Here is a 23,779-nt window from a genome sequence, read left to right as displayed (position 1 = left end):
TAAAGAGCTTTACCAGTGTTATTCATCCTTCCTTTGCAGAGGCTAAGGTAGATTGCTTGTAATCAGCTTCATTTTCCAGGTGTATGCATACATGGCCATGCCCTGGTGTAACATAAGCTTGCGTATATTCGTCTAATGCTCTTGAGCCTCAAGGTAACATAAAATGCATCTAAAGCCAAGGCAAAGAGGAGAAATTAGTGCTTCTGAACTCAACCAGTCCAACTGAATCAACTCTTTTTTTCTTTAACCAAAGAGCTGTGTAGCCTGAAACTACATGCTGGTTTTAATCTTATTGAACACTAAGAGAAGAAATATCTGTTCTTTCAGAAACAGGTTTTATAACAGAAATACCAATAAAAATTGCAACAGTTCCGCTCCAAGAACAGCAGTGAAAAAATATAAAAGGTTTAAAGGAGAGCCTGTGATGCATTTTTTTAGGATGGAACAACAGAGAAATTAATGTAGTATAATTCAGATGCACTGCATATACCATGTAGATATTTTAATAATTATTTTTTCCTTGTAACTTTCTTCCCCTGTAGCATTTTCAGTGTTTCTGTGTATTACTGACACATTAACCTTTAGCTTTTCGCTATAACATTTGAGTAAACCTGAGATTAGACTCTTAGAGTAAGTCCCCCTCTATTAGTACTGTAGATACATCTTGCACTTTTCTAGTAAATAGGCCAGGGCATCTTATATGAAGCAGTCACTGGTTGAAACCACATACAGTAAACATGGCAGCTTTTCCTGGAGTAGTCTTCAAATTCTCCTCCCCTTGTCTCTAAAATTCAATATGCAGTGTAAAGGTTGAGCTGAGTAATTAAGGGCAATATTTCTGTAAAAACTGCATTTTTTTTATTTTCTGCAAAGCTGAAAGGTTTGCGCAGAAGAACTAATGAAATGCATAGGCACCCAGAAACAGCATACAGGGAGGATATACAGCACCAGTGCTTCAGGCTAAGAAAGTTAACTGGAAAAGCTACTGAACTGTAGCCTCAGAAAGCTTCTGGGCAAATGCTCTGCATGCTCTACCGTGTTCATTTGGGGGAACTCGATAAATGAAGGCTGCGGTTCAAGGGCTTGACTGAAGATCACGCTGGCACTGCCACGTGCTCTGCCCTCGTTAGGATGTTCCCAGCCATCCTTCCTGTCAGCACTAATGAGCGTACAGCTGTGGGGTGAGGCAGGTCAGCTCTCTCAGCTCACTGCCTTGTCACTCTTACCAAAAAAAAACAACAAAAAAAAAAAAGAAAAAAAAAACACAAAAAACCCAACTCTGGGCAGTTCATCAAGCTAAATCACATCTGAGAAATCACAATAGGTACCTCAAGAAAGAAAGAGAATCAAACTGATCTTTCATATGCCTATGCTGATGATTAAATCACAGCTTAAAGTACATTAAAGTACTTGTCTTGAAGTATGCAGAACACCTGCAGAGCTTTTAAGAAGTGAGGTAACTTCAGTTTTTAAAAATCAGGTCTCCCTTCTATGAGTAATGTCTTGTATAGCACTGAGCTAACTTCTCCCACCTAATGTTTCAAATGTTTTAAAGATAAAAGATCTTACCGGCAGGGAGAAAAAGCAGTTAGTTTACCATTCCATGTCTTGTTTCTCATGTGAAGTGTGGTATCTCTGGGTCCTATACCACTGGCCTGTTTTTTGGCAATTTATTTAAAAACTACTTTTTACATTGCCTTTAAAATCAGGAATTTTATTAATATGTATTTAACTAAAAATTAATTTGAAGCTGTTACTTGTTACATCAAAAAGAATGACAAATAAATTAAACAACATAGCCTTTGTGTCCACGCTAGTGAGAGTAGAGTGGACTAGTTAAGCCCTCCAGCTGCACTGAACATATTTATTCATTTTTGGCTTAGTAGCTCAAAGTCTGGTTCTTTCAAAGCTGAAAAATGGGGGTAATAAAGGAGCAGAAATGCCCTTTTTTCTTTTATTAAAAGAGAGCAAATGATCATGTCTTAGCGGATGATCAGTTTTTATGAAATGATCAAGTCTTTCATTAATCTTGATAAATGACATAATCAGAAGTAAATCAGTTATTAACTAAATACAGATATTTATTTAATAAATGAGCTGGTTTTAAAACAGTACTGATTTAATGCACACTTTATTTTGTAACAGTTAATTATGAAAAAAAACATGCTTTCTAGCTCACGTATCAAGCCTAATCATCTAAGAAGTAGGAAAGCGTAGCATTTAAAAAATAAATTGAGATTAAATATTTTAACTGAAGCATGTCATCATGGCAAATGCAGATTTTTTGTGTATTCCCGTCTTGAGTTTTCCCGTTGTTCAGCATGAAATTGTCACAACTCTTGTTTCTTCTCCCCTTGCATAAAAATACACAGGCAGAGAAGAGACCCTGCTTCTGTGCATGGTCATGTTGGTTCATCGTTCACAGCTCCTCAGACTTTCTTACTAGGGATGTCTATGCTCTTCTTGTACAATGACCTGATGCACCTCTACCTCACACAGTTTTAGGCCCTTCTGCTCTTAAGTGTCCGTGCCTGCAGACTTCAGACGTGAAGGTTTTTTGTGCCTTTACATCTGCACAGCATCTGGAGGAACAAGTCTTACAATCTTTCCAAGGCAGTGCTGTAAAAAGAGCATTACATTATCATACAATTTTTAACTTTTCCTAAGTAATGCTACTCTAAATAACAGCAAAACTGCATTCCCATGCAAACAGGCTAGCCATTCATGTGCAACCTTTACATGTTTGCTGTTCTCCGATGTAACAGGGAGAAAATATGCTAATTTATCTCAGGCTGCCCTAGTTGTTTCCTGTTTTGGTACAATTCCCCTTTCTCTCTTTCCAGGTCCTTAACTTTTGTACAGTTCCCTCACTTAAATACTTGCTGCTAAATAGCCTGGAGAAACCAGATACTGAACCTTACTCAAAAAAGCAGTACATTTACACATTTTTTCCTTAAAACATCTTGAGATGTCCTGGTGTCTTATATTTATTTTTCCCATGGCTGTTGACAATGTTTTGGGTATCATACTGTGCACAGTACTTATGACAGGAACTTAATGATACCTTGTCTCCCGGAATAGTCGTGCTTCTTGGAAGTTCATTTCCAAGGCAAGTATCTGAAAATACTGCAGTCCTCAACCAGCTTGAACTTGAGAGTGAGAGCTAGTGTTGTGTTCAAGATTTTTAGTTTATTTCTGTGATGAGAGCATAGTTTTAAAAATGAAACACAAAATGCATCTAAAACAAAGTGTTTGATCCTGTTAGTCATCAAATAATGTACATTAAAATGCATGGTCTGTGTCTAGACTCCTGGGAGAGGAAGATTAGTCCTCTAAGCAACTCAGAAGATATTTTCCATACATTGAATACAGTTTCAGTTAATCAGGGTTTGCTTACTTTCTATTTCCCCCCTCACAACCTGTATGCAATACAATGTACATACATTTCAAAACATTATAGGAAGAAGTCTCCCTTAGTAACTGTGAGAGGAGAAGAAAGTTTCTTACATAGTATAAAGCATCCCTCCTCTCTCATACCACGGGTGACAACCATCAGTGCATAATTTGGAGCGGTGCCAGAGGGATATCAAAGCTCTTTTCTTTCTTACATTCATCAGGTAGGGTCACATCAACAAACCCATAGTAGCTGATAGTGTTCATCTGTAAGCAGACGTGGGTAACAAGAGTTGGCTGGCTGTTCACCACCACTTTGGATCATTGTATGCTGCAGTTACGTTCAGGGTTCTTTGAAGAGATTTAATGATGTTATTACCAGAAAAAAGGTCAAGACTTAAGTGTGAAAGAAAAGCCCTCGACGAAAGTAGTCATCATATTGTGATGACTTTGACATTCTATCTATGCAGGCCTTCAGTCAAACATCTCTGCTGATGTGATTGGTGTAACCCAAATGTCTAAGTTCTTTCCTTGCAGATGTGCTTCTGTGCACCAGCGTAAAAAAATGGGAATAAATTCTGCTGGTTTCAGTGTAATGAGATTTTTGTACTTAGCATTGCTCTTAATAATGAATGACACTTTCCTTGCTTCCTTTTTCCCTCTTGCTGTCCCCTACAGCCCGATTTCAAAAGGAGTCTGCAAGGCAGTAAGTCCTGAGTTCTGAAGAAGTTTGACTTTGAAACAGCTTGCTTCTTAAATCTCAACCAGAACTTGTCATTTTCCTGGCATAAAGCAGCCAAGCCTTGAAAAGCCATAAATCTGTGTGGCTTTGATAGGTCTGTGCTTTCTGTAAAGGAGAATAGGTTTATAACTGCACACTGGACAAGTTCAGCCTTTCTCTGCACATGCATATCTGGAAAATTAATTTTCTTTGTTTCCTTTCTGCTTGTTGGTTTCCCACAGAGTACTGTCATACATTTGTTAATCACTCATAATTCTGTGAAGGTCTGGCCTTCAGTGAGAGCCCAACTTTTCTCTTGGTGGTAGGAACTGCCCATATGTAGTTGTAGGGCAGCTACGTCCCCAGTTAGAGCACACCCACAGGCTCTTACCCCACCCACACCCCTTTCAACCATTGAAATCTTCCCAACTGCAAAAAAACAACGCTCAAAGCAGAGTTTCTGCAATCTTTACAATTAATATTGTTTCTGAAAACAGCCATGTAACTCTGGTTTGTTTGTTTTTTCTTCTTTTTTTCTTTACAAGCCATTCGCTCTCATACTTGAACTGGACTCTGAATCCCTTAGTTTGCATTCCTCCCAGCTACCTGTGTAGCCTTTCGGTTTGTCATCCCACCTTCAATGCTTTAAAAGATTTGAAGAAATAAAACAGGCAGAGAGACCTGATCTAGTCAAAGGTCTCTTTATCCTGTTACCCACAATACTCGTTTTCATCATATGGATTAGCAGTGTCTTTGCCTTTAAATTTTTCAAGATTAGTTTGGGGATAAAATTGCAAGGAGCTGTTGTTCTGAAAACCCATTCACTGCTCATTCATAGTGAAAAAGAGTTTTAAGCAGATGTCAGAGATGTGATTTGAAGGCATAAAAGGAGGGGCAGGAGAAGAGAATCATAAACTTGCCAATCTAGGTCAATGCTCAAGCTTTAACACGTATCATTGTAGTTTAGCACTTGAATTAATGCCATGGTTTGTGGGTCTTCTGTAATGCTCACACCCTGGCGCTATTGACATTCCAGTTCTCTAGAAAGATGCTGCCTGTGTCTATGAGTTACATTTTCTAGGCCACCTTAATCATATGGCCTAAGTGCACTATTAAGAGATGAATACCTATGTGCACTTAATATAGAGCAGCACTCTGAACACTAGTAAGTTGGGTGTTGTTTTTTTTTCAAGAACACATCACAGTGTTCTAAATGGCATTGTCATTTCGTGTTCTTTAGTACCGCTTTGTTGGAGAAGCAGTACAATCTTTTGTGCACTAAGAAAGTAACAGAGATGGTTCAACCTATAAATTGAGTGCACAGCACAGCACATCCTCTTTTTGTAAGCTGCTTACTACAACTCTTTGCAGATGAATTTTCATGTCTTCTTGTAAATTTTGGTTTCTCACCTCATGAGAGCTTAGGTACAATTTACACATTGGTATGTATTTATCTGATTAAAAGATTACATAGATTGAAGAGGTATTTTTAGGCTGTATTATAATTCTTAGAAATCACAATCTTAACTTCACTCATCTTTTTTCTGGGAACTGTAAGCTGAAACTTAAGTCCTAAGTGATTTCAGGCCTTTGTACTTACAGCAACTGCTATCTAACCATGCTGCTGCTGAAGCCCAGAGGTAGACAAAACCATTTCCTACATAAAAGTTTTGAGAATCACATTTGCCTATCCAAATCTCTCTCCACTCATTTGAGCCATTATTGAGGCCAGAGTTTTGTACTGAAAAATAATTGCACTGGTAGTATGCTGGCCTGTTTTTACTATGACTGCTTTATTGCTGTCTTGAAATAAATTCCCAAGGTTTGAGTCAAAAGAAAGCGGAAAACTTGACAATAAGATCTCACATATGAAGTCAGTATTGAGTGCCATTGTCTGTATGCTGATTATTTGTTAGGGTCTACAACCAAATAGGACTGAGAGGGGATTACATTTCAGGAAATGGGACTTGTAAAAGCCTCCTTTGAGCCTTTAGGTTTTGTAAAATGGCACAGGCACCACCAGCACTCTCCAACGTGTCCAGGAAAGAATCTGATTAATGATGTCCAGCACGTTGGAAAACTAGGGAGCCTGAGGCAGGAGCTGAGTGGTTGAGGCTCAACTAGCAGACGTGAGACACATCAGATATACTTTGCCTTTGGTATTTATCCTGGTGAAATTTCAGTTGTACGTATGAGCTCTGAGCTTTTCTTAAATCCCCTTTAGAAAGGGTATGTTTGAGAATTTCTGTTATAAATGGTATGAAAGTGTGGTTTTGGGTGAGAAAGAAGAGGAAATGTGGGAAATGTGTGTTTTGAGGAATTGCTTATAGGTTTCTTTTGTTTTCTGACGTTGTGCTAATCTTGCAAATAAACAAGTCATATTTGTGTTCACTGCATTTGGCAACAGCAATTACTCCATAAAAGTATTATCTGAGGAGTATGCGTGAGGAGTATGTGCCAGTTATGAAGTGAGGAAAGTCCGTAAATAAGACCATGAGAAGGTTTCAGATGTCACGAATGCCTAATTAAGAGTAACTCATTTCCTGGTTATTGAAATACTGCCCTCTGTTATGCAGGATGTGGCCTCGTATATTGCTGAAAGGAATAACACTGAAAGTTCTTCTAGATTATCTTTTCTGTCTGTGTTGTACTTGAGACAAAAGTATATTCAGTTCTCGAAATGCTTGGCACCTATTGTTGAACAGACTAGCACAAATTGTATGTAATTCCTGATCTGTCCCACTCAAAGGCCAGTGATATAGTCCAAATAAATCTAAAAAAAATGTGATTCCTCCCGCCTCCCTCCCCCCAGAAAAGTCATTTAAGATGAGCAGAAATTTGCTTCTTTTGACCAAGGACGTACACTAAGATGGAAACATTTTCCTTTTTGTCTGAGATGAAGAGGGGTTGGTGTGTCCACTGTAGAGGCTTCCACTTCCTTTGCTTGAGGGTTGGTTGACTGCTGTGTTGCTTCACCATGAAGTTTCATAAGAGCTTGGTACAATGTTCAGACACAGTGGTTCAGTTCTTGTTTAATTTAATAACAGGATTCTGCCTTTGTTAAATGTTGTAACTGCTTTTTTAAAGAGATAAAAGGAGGGGAGGAATATAAAAAGATGATTGTCTGAGCTACAGTGCTTGGCTGTTTCTGGGCCCTGAGACAAGAGAGGAAAATTTGAAAGTCACACTCCGTGTTTTCTTTGTTAGGTCATGAGAGAATGGGAAGAAGCAGAACGCCAAGCAAAGAACTTGCCAAAGGCTGACAAGAAAGCTGTTATCCAGGTAAAGGAGAATGCTACTGCAACCTTACAGCTGGGGCTGCAGTTGAAATACAATGGATGTGAGTGGTGGTATAATTTTAAAACATAATTATATGGGAATTTAATGTTATTTTCTGCTCTTGCTGTTGCTATCTTTGTTTCCAGCTGTTAGAGGCTGCTGGGTGTCTCTGTATTTAGCAGCCAGTCTCTGGAACAGAAGTGCAGAACTAGTGAGTTGATGACTAGTGTGTATGTAGAGAGAGAGAATTTGACTTGAATTTCGATTTGCCATCAGTGAGAACTGAAAACTCAGTTCCTGTGAGTCCTTCTCAAAATTTAGGGTGTGATAAACTAGTAAGCTTCAGGACCTAATCTCAAAGCAGAGATGAAAAATGTGATTTAAGGAAGGAATCACCATCAACTTTATCTGAAAGACACCCTCAGTCAGAAATTCTTTTATCAAAATAATATTATAATTCAAAATTTCTGACAAGCCAGACACTCCTTGAAACCCACTGTGGCAATGTTAGGTATTATTCAGTACTGCTAGGAGGAATTCAGTGCAAAATTATAAAAAGGTAACACTGAGAACCAGACTGCATTGCATATTAAATCCCACAACATTGCACTCTGTATATTTTGCCCAGTGAAACTTTTCCTTTATTGGAATGAGTTTGAGCTCATTTTTTCTTCCTGATGGCCAATTTGTAAGCAATTATAATGACTCTGTATGGCTTGAATTTTTTTTTTTTTCCCCACCAGGTAGTTTTGTTTGTAAAGTCACTTTGGTACGTGGAAAGCCTTCATGATTGCAGGGGGAGAGTGCTTGCCAAACTCCCACCTTTTTCTAGACTGAATTACTTAGTGTTGAACAGTCCGAGGGGTCAAATGAAGGATTCACTGGTGGTTGTGCTGAACATGTAAGGAATATTTGATTAATAAAATGTGACCAGGTGTTCAGGAATAGAGGACATCAGCGGTTCCTGCTGAAATCAATAAACAGTGCATTCAGTACAGAGATTCTGGAAGCCAAGGCAGACTGTCATGGGGAAGCATACTGGTGATTTGCAGGCAAAGGTTTTCACATCTGCGCTTGTCTGCTGATGTCTTCACTGTTCCTGTTGTGATGGGTGTTTTTTCAGCATTTTCAGGAGAAAGTGGAATCACTGGAACAAGAAGCAGCAAATGAAAGACAACAGCTGGTGGAGACTCACATGGCACGGGTGGAAGCCATGTTGAATGACCGTCGCCGCATTGCTCTGGAGAACTATATCACAGCCCTGCAGACTGTCCCACCCAGAGTAAGTGCAGTATCACAAGCCCCATTGGCTGTGTCAAAGTCACTTTAGTCATCCTGGGGAAAAAGAATGTATGCCAGGTACAGTCCAGCTATGAAGCAACAAGTGTGCACCGTACAAGGTCTACTGCAGCTACCTATCAGTCAATTTCAAAGTTAAAAGTTTAGATTTAGTGTGTACATAAATACAGGCACAGGCACACACCCCATCCATACATGTAGGTAGATACATACATACATGCATAAAGATACTTAGGCAAAGAACACTGAAGTGATTTAGTTGCCTGAAATTGAAGCCATTCTCAGATCCTGCTAAAGGATGATGATATGGTCCCTCCAAGTGGTATACAGTAGGATATTTCATTATGTTAAGAAGGAGCTTAAGGATGAGGGTGCTTGTGTTCTTCTGGTTTGTGTGTTGAACTGTTTGGTGAAGGATCTTGTGAGGACTGTTGGATGGTGTGAAGACGCCACACTGGCAATTCTGAGTTGTCCATGTTACATGTGGTGGCTATTTGTGGTATAAACACTAAATCCAGAATGAGGATTTGGATGGAATTTTTAATGATTGCATATCTGTGATGTTTATATTCAATCCAAAACCAGCTAGTTTATGACCTCCAGAAAAAGAGAATCTATGTGAACACTGTGGGGAAAACAGTGAAATGTTTTATATACCTCTCATTTCTTGGACACTTCGTAGATGGAAAAAACATTATGTCACTAAAAGACTTTTGGGTCAGCAGTGTAAGATGTACCAATTGAATCCGAATTTGGCCTCACAGGGAATTACATCAATCTGACTACAATAGTAAACTTGCATATTTTAAGCGAATTTCCTTCTGTAGAGAAACCAGCTTGTTCAGTGAGCATGGGAAAATGATCATCATCATAATTCTTTATCAACAAACTTCTTCTACACCTCGTGCTGCAGAACTCCTGTTTTTACTGCATGCCAAGTAAAAGAATAATCTTGTGTTTCCGCCTGTCACATGGAAACTTCTGAGTAGCTGTATGAAGAGTTAATCTTTATTTTGCAACATAGCAGTTTGTTGAAAATAAGACAAGTCAGTATTAATGTGGTAGAGGATGTTACTTGGTCTGACTGCGAGACGCTGTGTATTATAACCTCTACTGTTGTGAGGGTTGTGAAAGGCTTGGACTCCAGTGTCTCACTGGCAGACACATTTGCAAGTTATGGACTGGTATGCAGCTTCCTTTAGGAAACTGGAGTCTGCGTCTCGGCACTGAAAGTGAGATGTGGTGAGTGCACAGAAGGGCTGCAGGCTGTGTTTGCTCTTTTGCTGTGTGGCTTTGATTAGTTCACCACAGATACAATTTCACATTTGTCTTTTGCCAATCAGCTCTTGCAGTAAAGTTGAGCCTTGTGCAAATGTAACTTTGTCTGAAAAGTATCCCAGAAAAATTATTTGATTTAAAGTAGTGCGTTGATCAGGCTGTCAGCTTGGTTCTACAGGTATCTGGGGTTGTGGAAAGTAACGATGAGGACCACATATAACAGCAGAATGGTCTCTGAGCACTCAAAATGTGCAACTTCACTCCTAGCGCAAGAGAACTTGACTTTTCATGTTTGTGGAATGCAGATGACATCTCATGCAAAAAAAATAAAGTGAACTGTAGTTGCAGAACTTTAAGGGGCAAAAATGTTAACACCGTCTTTGGGACCAGAAAAATCTTCATTTTATGTTTGGGTTGCATGTAGTCAGCTCCCAGAACATTTAAATTAATAATATATTAACTCTTAAATAGGAGAGCATTGGGCCTGAAAGACAGTGTCAATGAACACTGTTTAATAGGTAACTCCATCAGAAATAAGTTTTGAAGACACTATTAAAGACTAGGATAGGATACATCCTATATTCTTGTCACTTCAAAAACTGCTCACCCTGAAATGTGCAGGCAGCAAACAAGAAGGTAACATCATATCAAAGTGCTACCTATAAAGGGGCTAATCAAAATTAAGTTGAAACTATTGAGGGTTAACAGAAGCTCTTAGTCTTCTAAGAGTCCCTCTGCCAGTCTTGTTAAAGGTACTGTTCTTGCCCCAGCTCTATTTTGTTGCATACTCTGTAGTTACTGACAGTTCAGACGTGCTTCTGAACTGCCAGTCAGATGTGTGCCAAAACACAAGAAAAAAATGATCTTTAATTCAGCAGGAGGATTTATCTGGCTTTGTTGTGAAGCAGAGGGTGAAACCTGAGCAGTGATTAATTATAGCTGAATGTCCTAATGAATGAGTCCAGTCTGGTAACCGCTTTGCAGGATAAGTTAAGGTGCCAGAAATTTCAATATATGCTAAATCCAAACTCTGGCTGCCTAGCCAAAGAGAAAACGGAATTAATGGAAAATTTAACTCTGATACCCCAGCTATATTTTTCTCTGGCAGAGAAATGGTTCCCTAGTAAGCTAAAAGGACATTTGATGCAATTGTGTGGTCTTTGGGAGAGTAAGTCATAACTTTACTGATGACTTGTTAAGTAATTTTAAAAAAGGGGAAATTTTCTAAGTTAGGTAAAAATACTTTAAAGAACCCACTTCCACTGCATGTTTCAAATTAAGTGCTTTGCTATGAATATGTTTACTACTAGATTCTGAATCATAGAGTCACAGAATGGTTTGTGTTGGAAGGGACCTTAAAGCTCACCTAATTCCAACCACCCTGCCATGGGCAGAGACACCTCCCACCAGACCAGGTTGCTCAAAGCCCCTTCCAGCCTGGCCTTGACACCTCCAGGGAGGGGCATCCACAGCTTCTCTGGGCAGCCTGTTCAGTGCCTCACCACCCTCTGAGTAAAGAATTTCTTCCTAATGTCTAATCTAAATCTACCCTCTTTCAGTTTAAAACCATTATTCCTTGTTCTATCACTGCACTCCCTGGCAAGAGTCCCTCCCCAGCTTTCCTGTAGGCCCCCTTTAGGTACTGGCAGGCCGCTGTAAGGTCTCCCTGGAGCCTTCTCTTCTCCAGGCTGAACAACCCCAGCTCCCTCTGTCTTTCTTCATAGGAGAGGTTCTCCAGCCCTTGTATCATCCTCGTGGCCCTCCTCTGGGCCACGTTCTACTACTTCCATGTCCTTCTTGTGCTGGGAGCCCCAGAGCTGAAGGCAGTGCTCCAGGTGGGGTCTCACGAGAGCAGAGCAGAGGGGGAGAATCACCTCCCTCGCCCTGCTGGCCACCCTGCTTTTGATGCAGCCCAGGATACAGCTGGCTTTCTGTGCCTTAAGCACACATTGCTGGCTCATGTTGAGCTTCTCATCAACCAACACCCCCAGGGCCTTCTCCTCAGGGCTGCCCTCAAACCATTCTCCACCCAGCCCATATCTGTGCTTGGGAGTGCCCTGGCCCAGGTGCAGGACCTTGCACTTGGCCTTGTTGAACTCCATGAGGTTCTCACCGGCCCACCTCTTGAGCCAGGTTCCCCTGGCTGGCATCCCTTCCCTCCAGTGTGTCGGCCACGCCACACAACTTGGTGTCATCAGAAGACTTACTGCGGGTGCACTTGATCCCACTGTCCAGGGCACTGACAAAGATGTTAAAAAGCAGTGGTCCCAATATTGGCCCCTGAGGAACACCACCCAGTACTGTTCTCCACTTGGACATTGACTGCAATTCTTTGAGCGCAACCATCCAGCCAATTCCTTACCCGGCAAGTGGTCCAACATTTCTATAAATATAAATATTTTAAATATATATAGTTTCATCATTTCTGAACTCTGTTCTCTTGCTTTTCAGGGATGCCTCTCCAAAGCACTTGATTTCTCAGCTCCCTCATGAATGTTAGCTCAGAAATCCCAGCACAGGTTGTTACTGCCTGGCGATGTAGAGTGTTCCCCTTGTGAGCATTCATCCTACTATGAAGGTGACATTCCCTTTCTGAGTCTTCTGTAATTAAAATGCTGTTACTTAGACTTTCTCAACTTGCCCTCAGAAGTCATCATTAGGAAGAGCATCCTCGGTGCATGCAGCATGCCGACATTACCCAGTCTTTTACTCTCTATGGCTAAGTACCTGGAGCTTGACCGTTAGAGAAAACCATTACATGGATGTGAGAACAGTTGCTTCTCCTTCCTTCTGAGAAATGAAATACAAACTCGATCTGAGATTCCACCATAAAAATGTATATAGGAATAATAATAAAAAGACACAGGAGAACTGTAAAAGGTTTATTATGCAAACAATTATTTTCAAAACAATCGGCCTATGAACTATGAACAGCTAGGAACAACTAGGAACAACTAGGGACAACTAGGGACCTGTAACTGGGTGCCGCTCTCCCCACTGTCTCCAAAGGGTCCTGCACTAGGGTTCCAGCCCATCGCCTGCAGCTGCCTTGTTTGGGCTGCAGGTGCAAGTTGGGCAGTGTGGGGCTGCTGAGGGCTGCCAGTCGGGTGGATTCGGCATGGCCGTGGCAGAGGCTGCTGCCGGCCCAAGAATTGCAAAAGGACGGAAGGGAGGTATGGTGGCCCAGGGAATCCGTGGAGCTGGCGCGTTTTGGTGCGTAGGCGCCGAGCCGGCTCCCATGAGAGGCAGAAAGTAGTGCTGTGTGGGAGTAGGAGAGGCAGATGGGCTCGGGCTGCTGCGTGGTGGCAGCTGGGAGGAGGCTGGAGGCTGTTGCTCGTCCCTGCCTGCTGCCTCTGCAGCGGGGCCTGGCAGGGAGGGAGCATCCACGCCTGAGGCTGGATGGGCACCGCTAGCCTGGGGGGTGGCTTTTGCTTGGCGCTTTGGGAGTGGGGGCCCTGCGGGGGCTGCTGTCTGCGTGTGCTCTGCTGGAGCTGCTGCCATCCCGTCCTTCTCCTCCCCGGCATCTGCTCCCCACCCATGCTGGATGCCTGGGCTGCTGCTGGGGCAGTTTCCATACAGAGCCGCCTGCGTTGCGTGGGCAGCCGTGGCTTTCCTCTTCAGAGCAACACGGCGCTTGCAGTTGACGAGCAGGTGGGGAGAATCTCTCTTGAAGTTGGGGTTGTGGTAGAGGAGTAACTAAAAAATGCAAAGGAGGAAAGTTAGTTGATCAAGAAACCCAGATACCATAACTTTTCAGATGCTTCTGGGTAGAATTAACAGGTAGGTAACGCTACACTGCTAATATGCATCCCACGGTTGAAAAAAGAATTCACCTATGGCACAGCAAGATTTCTTGCGAATATATTCAACTGAGTAGACTCATCATAGCCTGATTTATTTATCTTTCCATTCCATGAATTTAAACTCCTTGAGTATAACCCAAATATATTGTCTCCACATTTCTACCACTCATCAACGCCACCTGAAAAATACCTCCACACCAGCCTGAGAAAGACATTAAATTTAGAACATTTACTGTCATCCTCATCTCCTGTATTGCCAAGGCCTACGCCCATATCTCCCACTAGAATATTGTGAGTGTTGGTTCGTGTGTGGAGCAAGTGATGTACCTTCCTGTGAGCAGAAAACGCATCTTCTTCTGCCAGGAATTCAGGAAGTGAGGCAGATCTTTGGAAGTCCTGTTGCATTTTGGTAAATCCGTACAGGTTAAGCTGACGGATGAAACTTTTCATACGCCCAGTCTCAAAAATTTTCTGAGGCCCGCTCCTTCCCAGCACTTCCACTTTAAATATTTCTTCATCAATCACAATGCAGTTTCCACAGTGACCCCACCAAATGGTCTTAAAGTCGTTGCTTTCAACTAGTTGCCACAGTTTCTCTGGGAAACTGAGGAAGGAGAAGACGTTGGCTTTGACAGCGCTCTCCTCAGAAGAACTGCAGGGTTTGCTCTCACAGTTATCAGTGGAAGCCGGCCAATCCTTTTCTTCCTTTACTGATGCTGCAGCACCATCACAAGCTGCTCCTCTGTGCTGTCCCAGAGGCTCAGCAGAAGGGGACTCTGAGGATTCAACCAGCTTGTCTGGAGCAGAAACAGGTGAAGTTTCTGCTGGAAGCGGCTCCCTCTTAATTTCTTTTATCTCATTTTCACTGAAGTTTCCGCCTGAAGCCATTTCAGTGGCCAGCTTAGTCTTCGTCCTGCCACTCAGCGAGCGAGACCCAGCTGGTCTGTCTGGGCGTTGTGGTGGGAGATGCTCGAGCATCACCATGACACCCACCCGTCATCAGAGTGACATCACAGTGGAACAGCCAGATGTTGCTGTCCAGCACTTGCTGCTGGTGCTGTACCACGGGTGTTTCGACTCAAAAGAAGCACATAAAGCCGTGTTTAAAGGGGATCGCTTCTTCCCTAGACCTTGCTTCCCCTTCCCTGTGTGATAGCTCTCTTCTGGCCTCCTTGATGTCCCTCTGCGTTTTCCATCTGGGGAGGGAAATCAGTTTCCCAAGCAATGTTAACTAAAGAATGTAGCAATCTCTCTTCCTAGTTTGCTGCCACTTCCTGTAAATGCTCCGTGATTTGCACAGCACTGCTTTTGCAAGGGAGTAGCTATGTACCCAGGTGATGCTCCTTGAGGTCAGCAGTCTCCCAGAGGCTGCTCTGCAGGTCCAACCAGAATAAAACCTATATAGATTTTGCTAATGACATAAAATGGTAGATGTACAAGCCCTTGTTTCTTTGATTTGGTTCTTATGCTTTGATTCGACAGTTGAGAAATTTAGAAAGCAACTCAACAAAAGCAGTGATGTTCTCCAAGCCTTTTCAATCACACCCCTCTCTACAGGGTCAAGTGGGTTTCTTTTTGTAAAGGAACGGTTCGATGTGGACGTAGTGTCTGGATGCGGGACTGGAATGCACACTAAGTTTGCAGATTATACCAAATATGAGGCGATGTTAACTCCCTTGAGTATAGACAGGCCTTGTGGGGAGATCTTGACAAGTTAGAGTGCCGGGCAATCAGTGCTGTATGGAATTTAACAGCAATAAGTGATGGATTCTTCCCCTAGGTGGGGGCAACATTGCCTATACATACAGAGTGGGGGATGAGCAGCCCTGCAGAAAGGGATCTGGGCATTGTGGTCAGTGGCAAGTTGAATATGTATCAACAGTGTACCCTGCAGCCAGGAGGGCCACCCGTACCCTGGGGTGCATCAGGCAAAGCATCACTAGCCGGTTGAGGGAAAGCATTGTCCTGCTCTGCTCTGCTCTGCACTGATGTGGCTTCACCTGAAGCACTGTGTGCAGTTTTGGGTGCCACAAAATAAGAAGTACACAGAGCTATTAGAGAGTGTCCAAAGGAAACTATGAAAATGGTAAAAGGTCTGGAGGGCAAGACGTATGAGGAGCGGCTGAGGTCCCTTGGTTTGCTCAGCCCAGAGCAGAGCAGGCTGAGGGGAGACCTCCTGGCGGCCTGCAGCTCCCTCCCGAGGGGAGCGGAGGGGCAGGCGCTGAGCTCTGCTGTCTGCTGAGCTCTGCTCTCTGCTGTCTGTCACCCATCATATAATATGATGGGTGAACAACTGGCTGGTGGATTGTGCCAAAAGGGTTGTAGCAAAGGGGGTTATGTCAGTCTGGTGACCTGTCACTAGCGGGGTTCCGCAGGGCTCTGTTTTAGGGCCACCTCTCTGCATGTTTTAAAAACGATCTGCACGCAGGACTCAAATGCATACTAAGTAAATCTCCAGACAACACTAAATCAGGAGAAGCTGCTGACTCCGCTGAGGGTAGAGAGGCCTTGCTGAGGGATCTGGACAAGTTAGAGGGCCGGGCCATCACCAAGCACATGAAGTTCAACAAGAGGAAGTGTCGGACCCTGCACCTGGGACAGGGCAACCTTGGCTCTTTGTACAGGCTGTAGGACAAGAGGCTGGAGAGCAGCCCCGCAGAAAGGGATCTGGGGGTTCTGGTCAGCAGCAAGTTGAATATAAGTCACCAGCATGCCAACTGTATGCTGGGGTGCAGCAGGCACAGCGCTGCTAGACGGTCGAGGGAAGTGCATGTCCCGCTCTGCTCGTCTTGGGGTGTGTGCTCTACTCCTGCGCCTGACCTAAGTCTTGCTCAGGCTTACAAGCCACAGTAGGCCTCGACAGGACTGTTCTTCACACGCTGGAGTTAAAGAACGTGTTAGGGAATCTGAGTTTGACTACGAGTCAATTGCGTTATCTTACAAATTCACTGTCGGGAGACTCTTCTCTCTGCTGACCAGTGATAGGACCTTAGGGAATGGCATAAGGCCACGTCAGGGGAGATTCAGGTTGGATATTAGGGAAAGGTTTTTCACAAAGCATCAGACACACATTTACCCACTTCTCCTCCGTGCGTACATTTTGTGTGTGTGGCTGGTTTGATGATCTATTTATTTATTTACTTATTTTCCCTAACATATTTGGGATTGCAGTATGCAAAACTGGGCTGTCAGAGTATGAGCTGATATTCTTTGCATGCCTATGGAGTTTCTCACAGAAGTGTGGCTGCTGTATCTTGTTCCTGCCTTTGCTGCTTTAAGCCAGTATTCTTTTTTTTTTTCTTTTTTTCTTTCTTTTTCTCCTAGGTTTGGACTATGAGCGGATTGAACTAGGGTTCAGCTTGTTTTCCTGTGTTGTTTTGCATTTTTCTCTTCTGCACCTTTATACCTTTTCTATACTTCATACACATTAGTGTACTGGGTCTGGCTGGGATTGAGTTAACTTTCCCTGCAGGGGCCTATATAAGGGTTGTACTCTGCACTTGTAGCTAGAACAGCCAACTTGTAGCTATCACACCAATAGTTTATTTTATTTTATTTTATTTTATTTTATTTTATTTTATTTTATTTTATTTATTTTATTTTATTTTATTTGTTTTATTTTATTTTTATTTTATTTTATTTATTTATTTATTTATTTATTTATTTTTATTTTAAATTTCTGAGCAGGGCTGGCACAGCATCCAGACTTCCTCCAAACTCCCCAGAGCCAGCAGGCAGGGGGTGGGCAAGAGGTGGGGAGGGGACAGCACCAGGGCAGCTGACCTAAACCGACCCAAGGGATATTGCACAGCATGTAGTGTCAGAGTCTGCAGTAATAGGTGGGGAAGGAGAATGGGTTGGGCGGAGGGTGTCTCTGCATGAAGACATCTGTCCTCCCAAACCACCACTATATGTACTGAGGCCCTGTTTCCGAGGATGGGCCCAAGCATCGCTCATTGGTGGGAATTAGAGAATAATTGTTTTTCCTTCTTCCCCTGTTGTTTCCATGCGGCTTTTGCTTGTTTTCTCCCTCTTCCTTTTCACTTTAATTAAATTATCCTTATCTCCCCTCTCCCCCTCCCTTTTTTCCATCCTTTCCATCGTACTCTCTTCTCCCCCTTTCTATGAGGAGGAGGGGGAGTGAGAGAGCAGTTGTACTGGAGTTCAGCTGCCCAGCAGGGTAAAAACAGCACAATTAGTTAGGCTGCAACATTTGAATCCATGTGTAATCAAGAGTGAATCAGATGTTACCGGTTATTTCGTTCAAACCGCCTGCACTCCAGTCAAGATCTCAAACTGCATGCAGTAAGTTTGTTCTTATACGAACCTAGACATGAGTTCAATATGGTACTCTGAAAATAGAAAATAAGACGAAACTAAGGAGATGAAAGGGGAAAAGTGATCTCATTTTCCTTCCAATCTTTTCTATTTGATTTCATTTAAAAGAGTTTTTTTTATTTGTTTGTTTGTTTTGTTTTAAACTCCTCATTAAGTTTAGCATCATCCTAACAATCAGACAAGGTACAATTTTACGGAAAAAAATTAAAAGTAGGCTGAGATAAATAAAAGTCCCTAAACTCAATGATCTTCTCCTTCTACCTCCCTCCCCCGCAACATTAGCAATCGAAGATAAACTGTTCAGTAAAGACTTTCTCCATAAATACAACTGAGATTTAATCAACATAATTATCATTACTGGACTAAATACAAGTTCAAGTATATAAGAATTCTCCAGATTCTTCTATTTCCTTTCTTAACTGACATTCCTGTCACCCCCTCTTAACAACTAACTCTTTTCAAGCCTGTGCAGATCTAATTCTGTTTGTCCGTTGTTCTCCCTGAACAGCGTTTTGTTCAAGCTCGTGAAATCCAATTTCAGTTCTGCTAACGAGAACACGGAGAGCATCCTTCCCCTCTCATCCCCTGCCCCTATTCTGGAGAGGGTTGGAGATAAAATCATTCTAGCGTTATGTTATGGACTTCAAATACAATGCCCTACCTTCAGTGGCTTGCTTCCCTGGATCGCTGATACCCATTCCAAAGCAATTTCTGGAAGTCTTTACACGTCCTCAAATTGTCAAGATCCTAGTTTGTCATGAAACAATTTCCTAGTTGTGAAAGCCTTCTCTGTGTGGATCTATTACTAGAGTGCAAACCTGCGAAAGCTAATAAAAATAACAACATTTTCTAGGCTAACAAAGTGTTAATGAATCAGATTTATCTAAATGTGCATCTCTTAAAACTTCAGGAATCATCAAGTTCTATTCCGATCTTACCTAATGCAATGTATATGAACTTTAGGTACGTTTCAGTTTGGAGAGAAGAAAAAACAACTGCATAGCACTTACATTTTAAAGTTTAGTGACAAGATCAATGGTTTAACTCCTACGAAAACAGTCAAAACTTTAAAATGGTGACTAGAAAATGGTGACCGATTTGGTAACCCTTAAAAAGGATGCTCAGAAAACTGTAAGCACAGAACTGTGGAAAATCAAGTCCTTTAAGACTGCCAACCTTAGATGTCCATAAATGACTAAGCTCTACGAGTTAATCTTCAAAAGCTTGTACTTAGGTTGTATTTTATTCTCTACTCATTTAAGTTGAAGCATTACCAAGTTTCAGTAGATAAAATCCAATTATTTTCCCATTCCTACTACAAATAACTGTTATTACTTCCAAACGAGCCACAACAATATCAGTTCTTTTATAACGATGAACAAACCCCCTGCCATGGGCAGAGACACCTCCCACCAGACCAGGTTGCTCAAAGCCCCTTCCAGCCTGGCCTTGAACACCTCCAGGGATGGGGCATCCACAGCTTCTCTGGGCAGCCTGTGCCAGTGCCTCACCACCCTCACGGTAAGGAATTTCCTCCTTATAGCTAATCCAATTCTACCCTCTTTTATTTTAAAACCATTATTCCTTGTTCTGTCACTACACTCCCTGACAAAGAGTCCCTCCCCAGCTTTCCTGCAGGCCCCTTCAGGTACTGGCAGGCCGCTGTAAGGTCTCCCTGGAGCCTCCTCTTCTCCAGGCTGAACCACCCCAACTCCCTCAGCCTGTCTTCACAGGAGAGGTGCTCCAGCCCCTTGATCCGTCCTTGGGGCCCTCCTCTGGACTCACTGTAATACTTCTGTGTCCTTCTTGTGCTGGGAGCCCCAGAGCTGAAGGCAGTGCTCCAGGTGGGGTCTCACGAGAGCAGAGCAGAGGGGGAGAATCACCTCCCTCGCCCTGCTGGCCACCCTGCTTTTGATGCAGCCCAGGATACAGCTGGCTTTCTGTGCCTTAAGCACACATTGCTGGCTCATGTTGAGCTTCTCATCAACCAACACCCCCAAGTCCTTCTGCGCAGGGTGGCTCCACAGAGCAGCTTTGGGGATTTTCCTGTCAAGTAGGAAAGTAAGGTATTTCTGTTGTGCCAGGGAATATGCTCAACTACGTGTGCTTCACGCTGTCTTCTATCTGTACTGCAGTCGGCATGGGTGTTTTCAGTGCCATTCTGCCTAAAACTACAAAATGTCTGGGAATCCTTTATGAACAGCTTCAGTACTGGGCCAAAAAATCTAACTGCAAGATTTTTTCATATGTTATACAGATCATTGCCCAATGCCAGTGTCACAGGAGTTCATCAGGATACCAGTCTGAGCAGCAAGGTAGCCAGGGAGCATACAGAAGTGAAATTACGTAGCTTCAAGATCTATTAGAACATAATTATGAGGGAAACCAAGTATTTTTACTGTTGTGTTCTCAAAAGCACTACCATGCAAGCTGCCCAAAAACTTAAATTTGATCCTCATTCCTGATTCCTGAGGCAGCTTAGCTGTGCTGCTATACTTTGTTGCCTTCGAAAATGGGGTGCAGCTGTTCAGTATCCAGTATCAAAATACCGTATTGTTTCATTCTGCTTGATGGTTTTACTATAGAAAAGGCGGATTAGTGGCAGTTGGAACTAATATGCTTCTAGTTTTTAAAACAGTTGGAGATTTTCCCCTTCATTTTGCAAGTTAAATAGAGGAATTCAAACGAATCAGTCTCTGCAAGCAACTTGGTCCTGTAATTTGCTTATATTTCCTTTTTCACATGCATGTCAAATTTACTTGGATTTATGTCGCCCTGTTAAATCTTCGTTGGTAACAGAGGCCTATTCTCTGTGGGAAGTCGGGGGGGGGGGGGAGATGTGGTGGAGAGATGCAGAAAAGAAACGCAGTTCATAGTGGTGAAATAAAGGGTTTCAGAGCAAGGAAACATACAGGAAATCTTTGAAAGGTAATTAATTAACCTCCTTACATTGTGCATCGAGTAAAGTGAGCATATAATAATTAAAGCCAGTTTCTTCTACTTCAGAACTATTTTACCAAGATGTAAATTACTGTTGAACAGAACAGGGTAATTGAGATCAACCCTAGCATGTACATTAATCCATTTGAATTTATTTGCTGTTTTTTTTTTTCTCGTTGCCCTTACAATCCTTCAGGGTACTGTTTGTGCCTTGAGAGCAGTGTCTGTTCATGCGGGGAGAGCTTAGTGTGGGCTGAAACTGGTTGAGTTCAGCTATTTGGACGTGGAAGAAGGATCTGCAGAGGGGCCCTTACTCAGTGCCTCTGCATTCTGGAAGCTGGGAGCCTTTTCCGAGTCCAGCGAGGTTGCTGTGGAAATATGCAGTTGGAGGCAGGCCAAAGCGTCACTGCTGATCTTGTGATAAAAATCCTTCTGTGCCTTCGGAGAGATCACTCCAGCTCTAATACTCCACCCTGTATCCTGCTCCCCTAAACCTGTAAAGTTACAGATGTGGAATTTCTCACATACGCTCAGTTTTGTGGGATTTGTGAAATAGACAGCATGGATTTCATCTTTTCTTTTAAACCAGGTCAGACTGAGAAACATGGTCACCTAAGTCAGTTTTCCAGTAGCTTCTGAGGCTTTTCAGTGAATAAAACCAGACTCTCTTGTTTTTTCCCTAGTCTGTGGGCTGGAGCATGTGGTATAGTCATACACCTAGTCTTGCCAGTAGGCTTTTTTATATGAGCTAACTGAAGACAGAAGAGGCAATTCCAGATGGGTATTAAGTTCTGCAAAACTTTGACAGAGTCGTCATAGCTAAAATCCAAAGTTTTAAAAGAGTGAACAGAGACCAAATTTATTTTAATTTGTCAAAGTCAAGTAAGTTCAAATCCTAAAAAGCAACTAACGAGATTGAATCAAATACTTTTCATTTTATTCTGCCTCAGGAAAAGTCCTTGGGAGAGTAGGCAAAGGGAAGTTTTGAGTACCATTATAGCGATGTGTGTGGCTACACGTTTTCTAGCAAACTACCAGAAATTATGAGAAGACATCTTTAACTCAACACGAAAGGTAGCTGGATGGGAGTTTCACATGGGAGAAAAGTCTTGCATCACCCTAGTCAGCCTTTTTTGAATGTTCCTAAAATGAACTGCATCAAACATGACCCATAAGGGGTCATGAGGAAAGGGGTCATTTCCCATGAGGAAAAGGCTGAGGTGCTTAATGTCTTCTTTGCCTCAGTCTTTAGCGGCAATACCGGTTGTTCTCTGGATACCCAGTGCCTTGAGCTGGTGGAAGGGGACGGGGAGCAGGACGTGGCCTTCGCTATCCATGAGGAAATGGTTGGCGACCTGCTACGGAGCTTGGATGTGTGCAAGTCGATGGGGCCAGATGGGATGCACCCGAGGGTACTGAAAGAACTGGCGGAGGAGCTGGCCGAGCCGCTTACCATCATTTATCGGCAGTCCTGGCTATCGGGAGAGGTCCCAGTTGACTGGCGGCTAGCCAATGTGACGCCCATCTATAAGAAGGGCCGCAGGGCAGACCCGGGGAACTATAGGCCTGTCAGTTTGACCTCAGTGCCGGGGAAGCTCATGGAGCAGATTATCTTGAGGGTCATCACGCGGCACTTGCAGGGCAAGCAGGCGATCAGGCCCAGTCAGCATGGGTTTATGAAAGGCAGGTCCTGCTTGACGAACCTGATCTCCTTCTATGACCAAGTGATGCACTTGGTGGATGAGGGAAAGGCTGTGGATGTGGTTTACCTTGACCTCAGTAAGGCTTTTGACACAGTTCCCCACAACATTCTCCTCAAGAAACTGGCTGCTCGGGGCTTGGACTGGCGTACGCTTCGCTGGGTTAGAAACTGGCTGGATAGCCGGGCTCAGAGAGTTGTGGTGAATGGAGTCAAATCTGGTTGGAGGCCGGTCACTAGTGGTGTCCCCCAGGGCTCGGTACTGGGGCCGGTCCTCTTTAATATCTTTATTGATGATCTGGATGAGGGCGTCCAGTGCACCCTCAGTAAGTTTGCAGATGACACCAAGCTAAGTGCGTGTGTCGATCTGCTCGAGGGCAGGAAGGCTCTGCAGGAGGATCTGGATAGGCTGGAGCGATGGGCTGAGGTCAACTGCATGAAGTTCAATAAGGCCAAGTGCCGGGTCCTGCACCTGGGGCGCAACAACCCCAAGCAGAGCTACAGGCTGGGAGATGAGTGGTTAGAAAGCTGCCTGGCAGAGAAGGACCTGGTAGTATTGGTTGATAGTCGGCTGAATATGAGCCAGCAGTGTGCCCAGGCGGCCAAGAAGGCCAACAGCATCCTGGCTTGCATAAGAAGCAGTGTGGCCAGCAGGTCTAGGGAAGTGATTGTGCCCCTGTACTCGGCTCTGGTGAGGCCGCACCTCGAGTACTGTGTTCAGTTTTGGGCCCCTCGCTACAGGAAGGACATGGACGTGCTCGAGCGAGTCCAGAGAAGGGCGACCAAGCTGGTGAGTGGTCTGGAGGACAAGTCTTACGAGGAGCGGCTGAGGGAGCTGGGATTGTTCAGCCTGGAGAAGAGGAGGCTCAGGGGCGACCTTATCGCTCTCTACAGTTACCTTAAAGGAGGCTGTAAAGAGGTGGGGGTTGGTCTGTTCTCCTACGTGCCTGGTGACAGGACGAGGGGGAATGGGCTAAAGTTGCGACAGGGGAGTTTTAGGTTGGATGTTAGGAAGTACTTCTTTACCGA

At 43.3% G+C, this 23,779-nt stretch overlaps 2 protein-coding genes across 5 annotated transcripts in view; one reads left to right on the top strand and one right to left on the bottom strand.

The window, feature by feature from the left end:
- APP (amyloid beta precursor protein) overlaps positions 1–23,779 on the top strand; it is a 232,371-nt gene that overhangs the window by 152,887 nt on the left and 55,705 nt on the right. For all 4 annotated transcript variants that reach the window (XM_083841460.1, XM_083841459.1, XM_083841458.1 and 1 more), the window contains 2 exons: positions 7,322–7,396; positions 8,517–8,675. In XM_083841460.1, coding sequence (XP_083697586.1) covers positions 7,322–7,396; positions 8,517–8,675 — 234 coding nt within the window. The remainder of the gene's footprint in view (positions 1–7,321; positions 7,397–8,516; positions 8,676–23,779) is intronic.
- Positions 8,700–22,221, bottom strand: LOC310901635 (uncharacterized protein). Its single transcript, XM_083841596.1, has 2 exons — positions 14,101–22,221; positions 8,700–13,666 (listed from the first exon to the last, which is right to left on the bottom strand). The coding sequence occupies exons 1-2, from the start codon at positions 14,755–14,757 to the stop codon at positions 12,989–12,991; spliced, it is 1,335 nt and encodes a 444-aa protein (XP_083697722.1). The 5' UTR covers positions 14,758–22,221; the 3' UTR covers positions 8,700–12,988.

This window comes from Anser anser (genome assembly GCF_964211835.1).
Source record: "Anser anser genome assembly, chromosome: 1".
NCBI lineage: Eukaryota > Metazoa > Chordata > Aves > Anseriformes > Anatidae > Anser > Anser anser.
The sequence above is the reverse complement of the archived record's forward strand: the minus strand, read 5'-3'. Positions and strand labels throughout refer to the sequence as shown.

What these genes read in the sequence shown, in the direction of transcription:
- LOC310901635 (XM_083841596.1), bottom strand. Translation starts at nt 14,757, where the DNA reads ATGGTGATGCTCGAGCATCTCCCACCACAACGCCCAGACAGACCAGCT. An exon ending in CGTTTTCTGCTCACAGGAAG is followed by an intron (nt 13,667 to 14,100) that starts GTACATCACTTG and finishes TGCATTTTTTAG; the next exon opens with TTACTCCTCTACCACAACCC.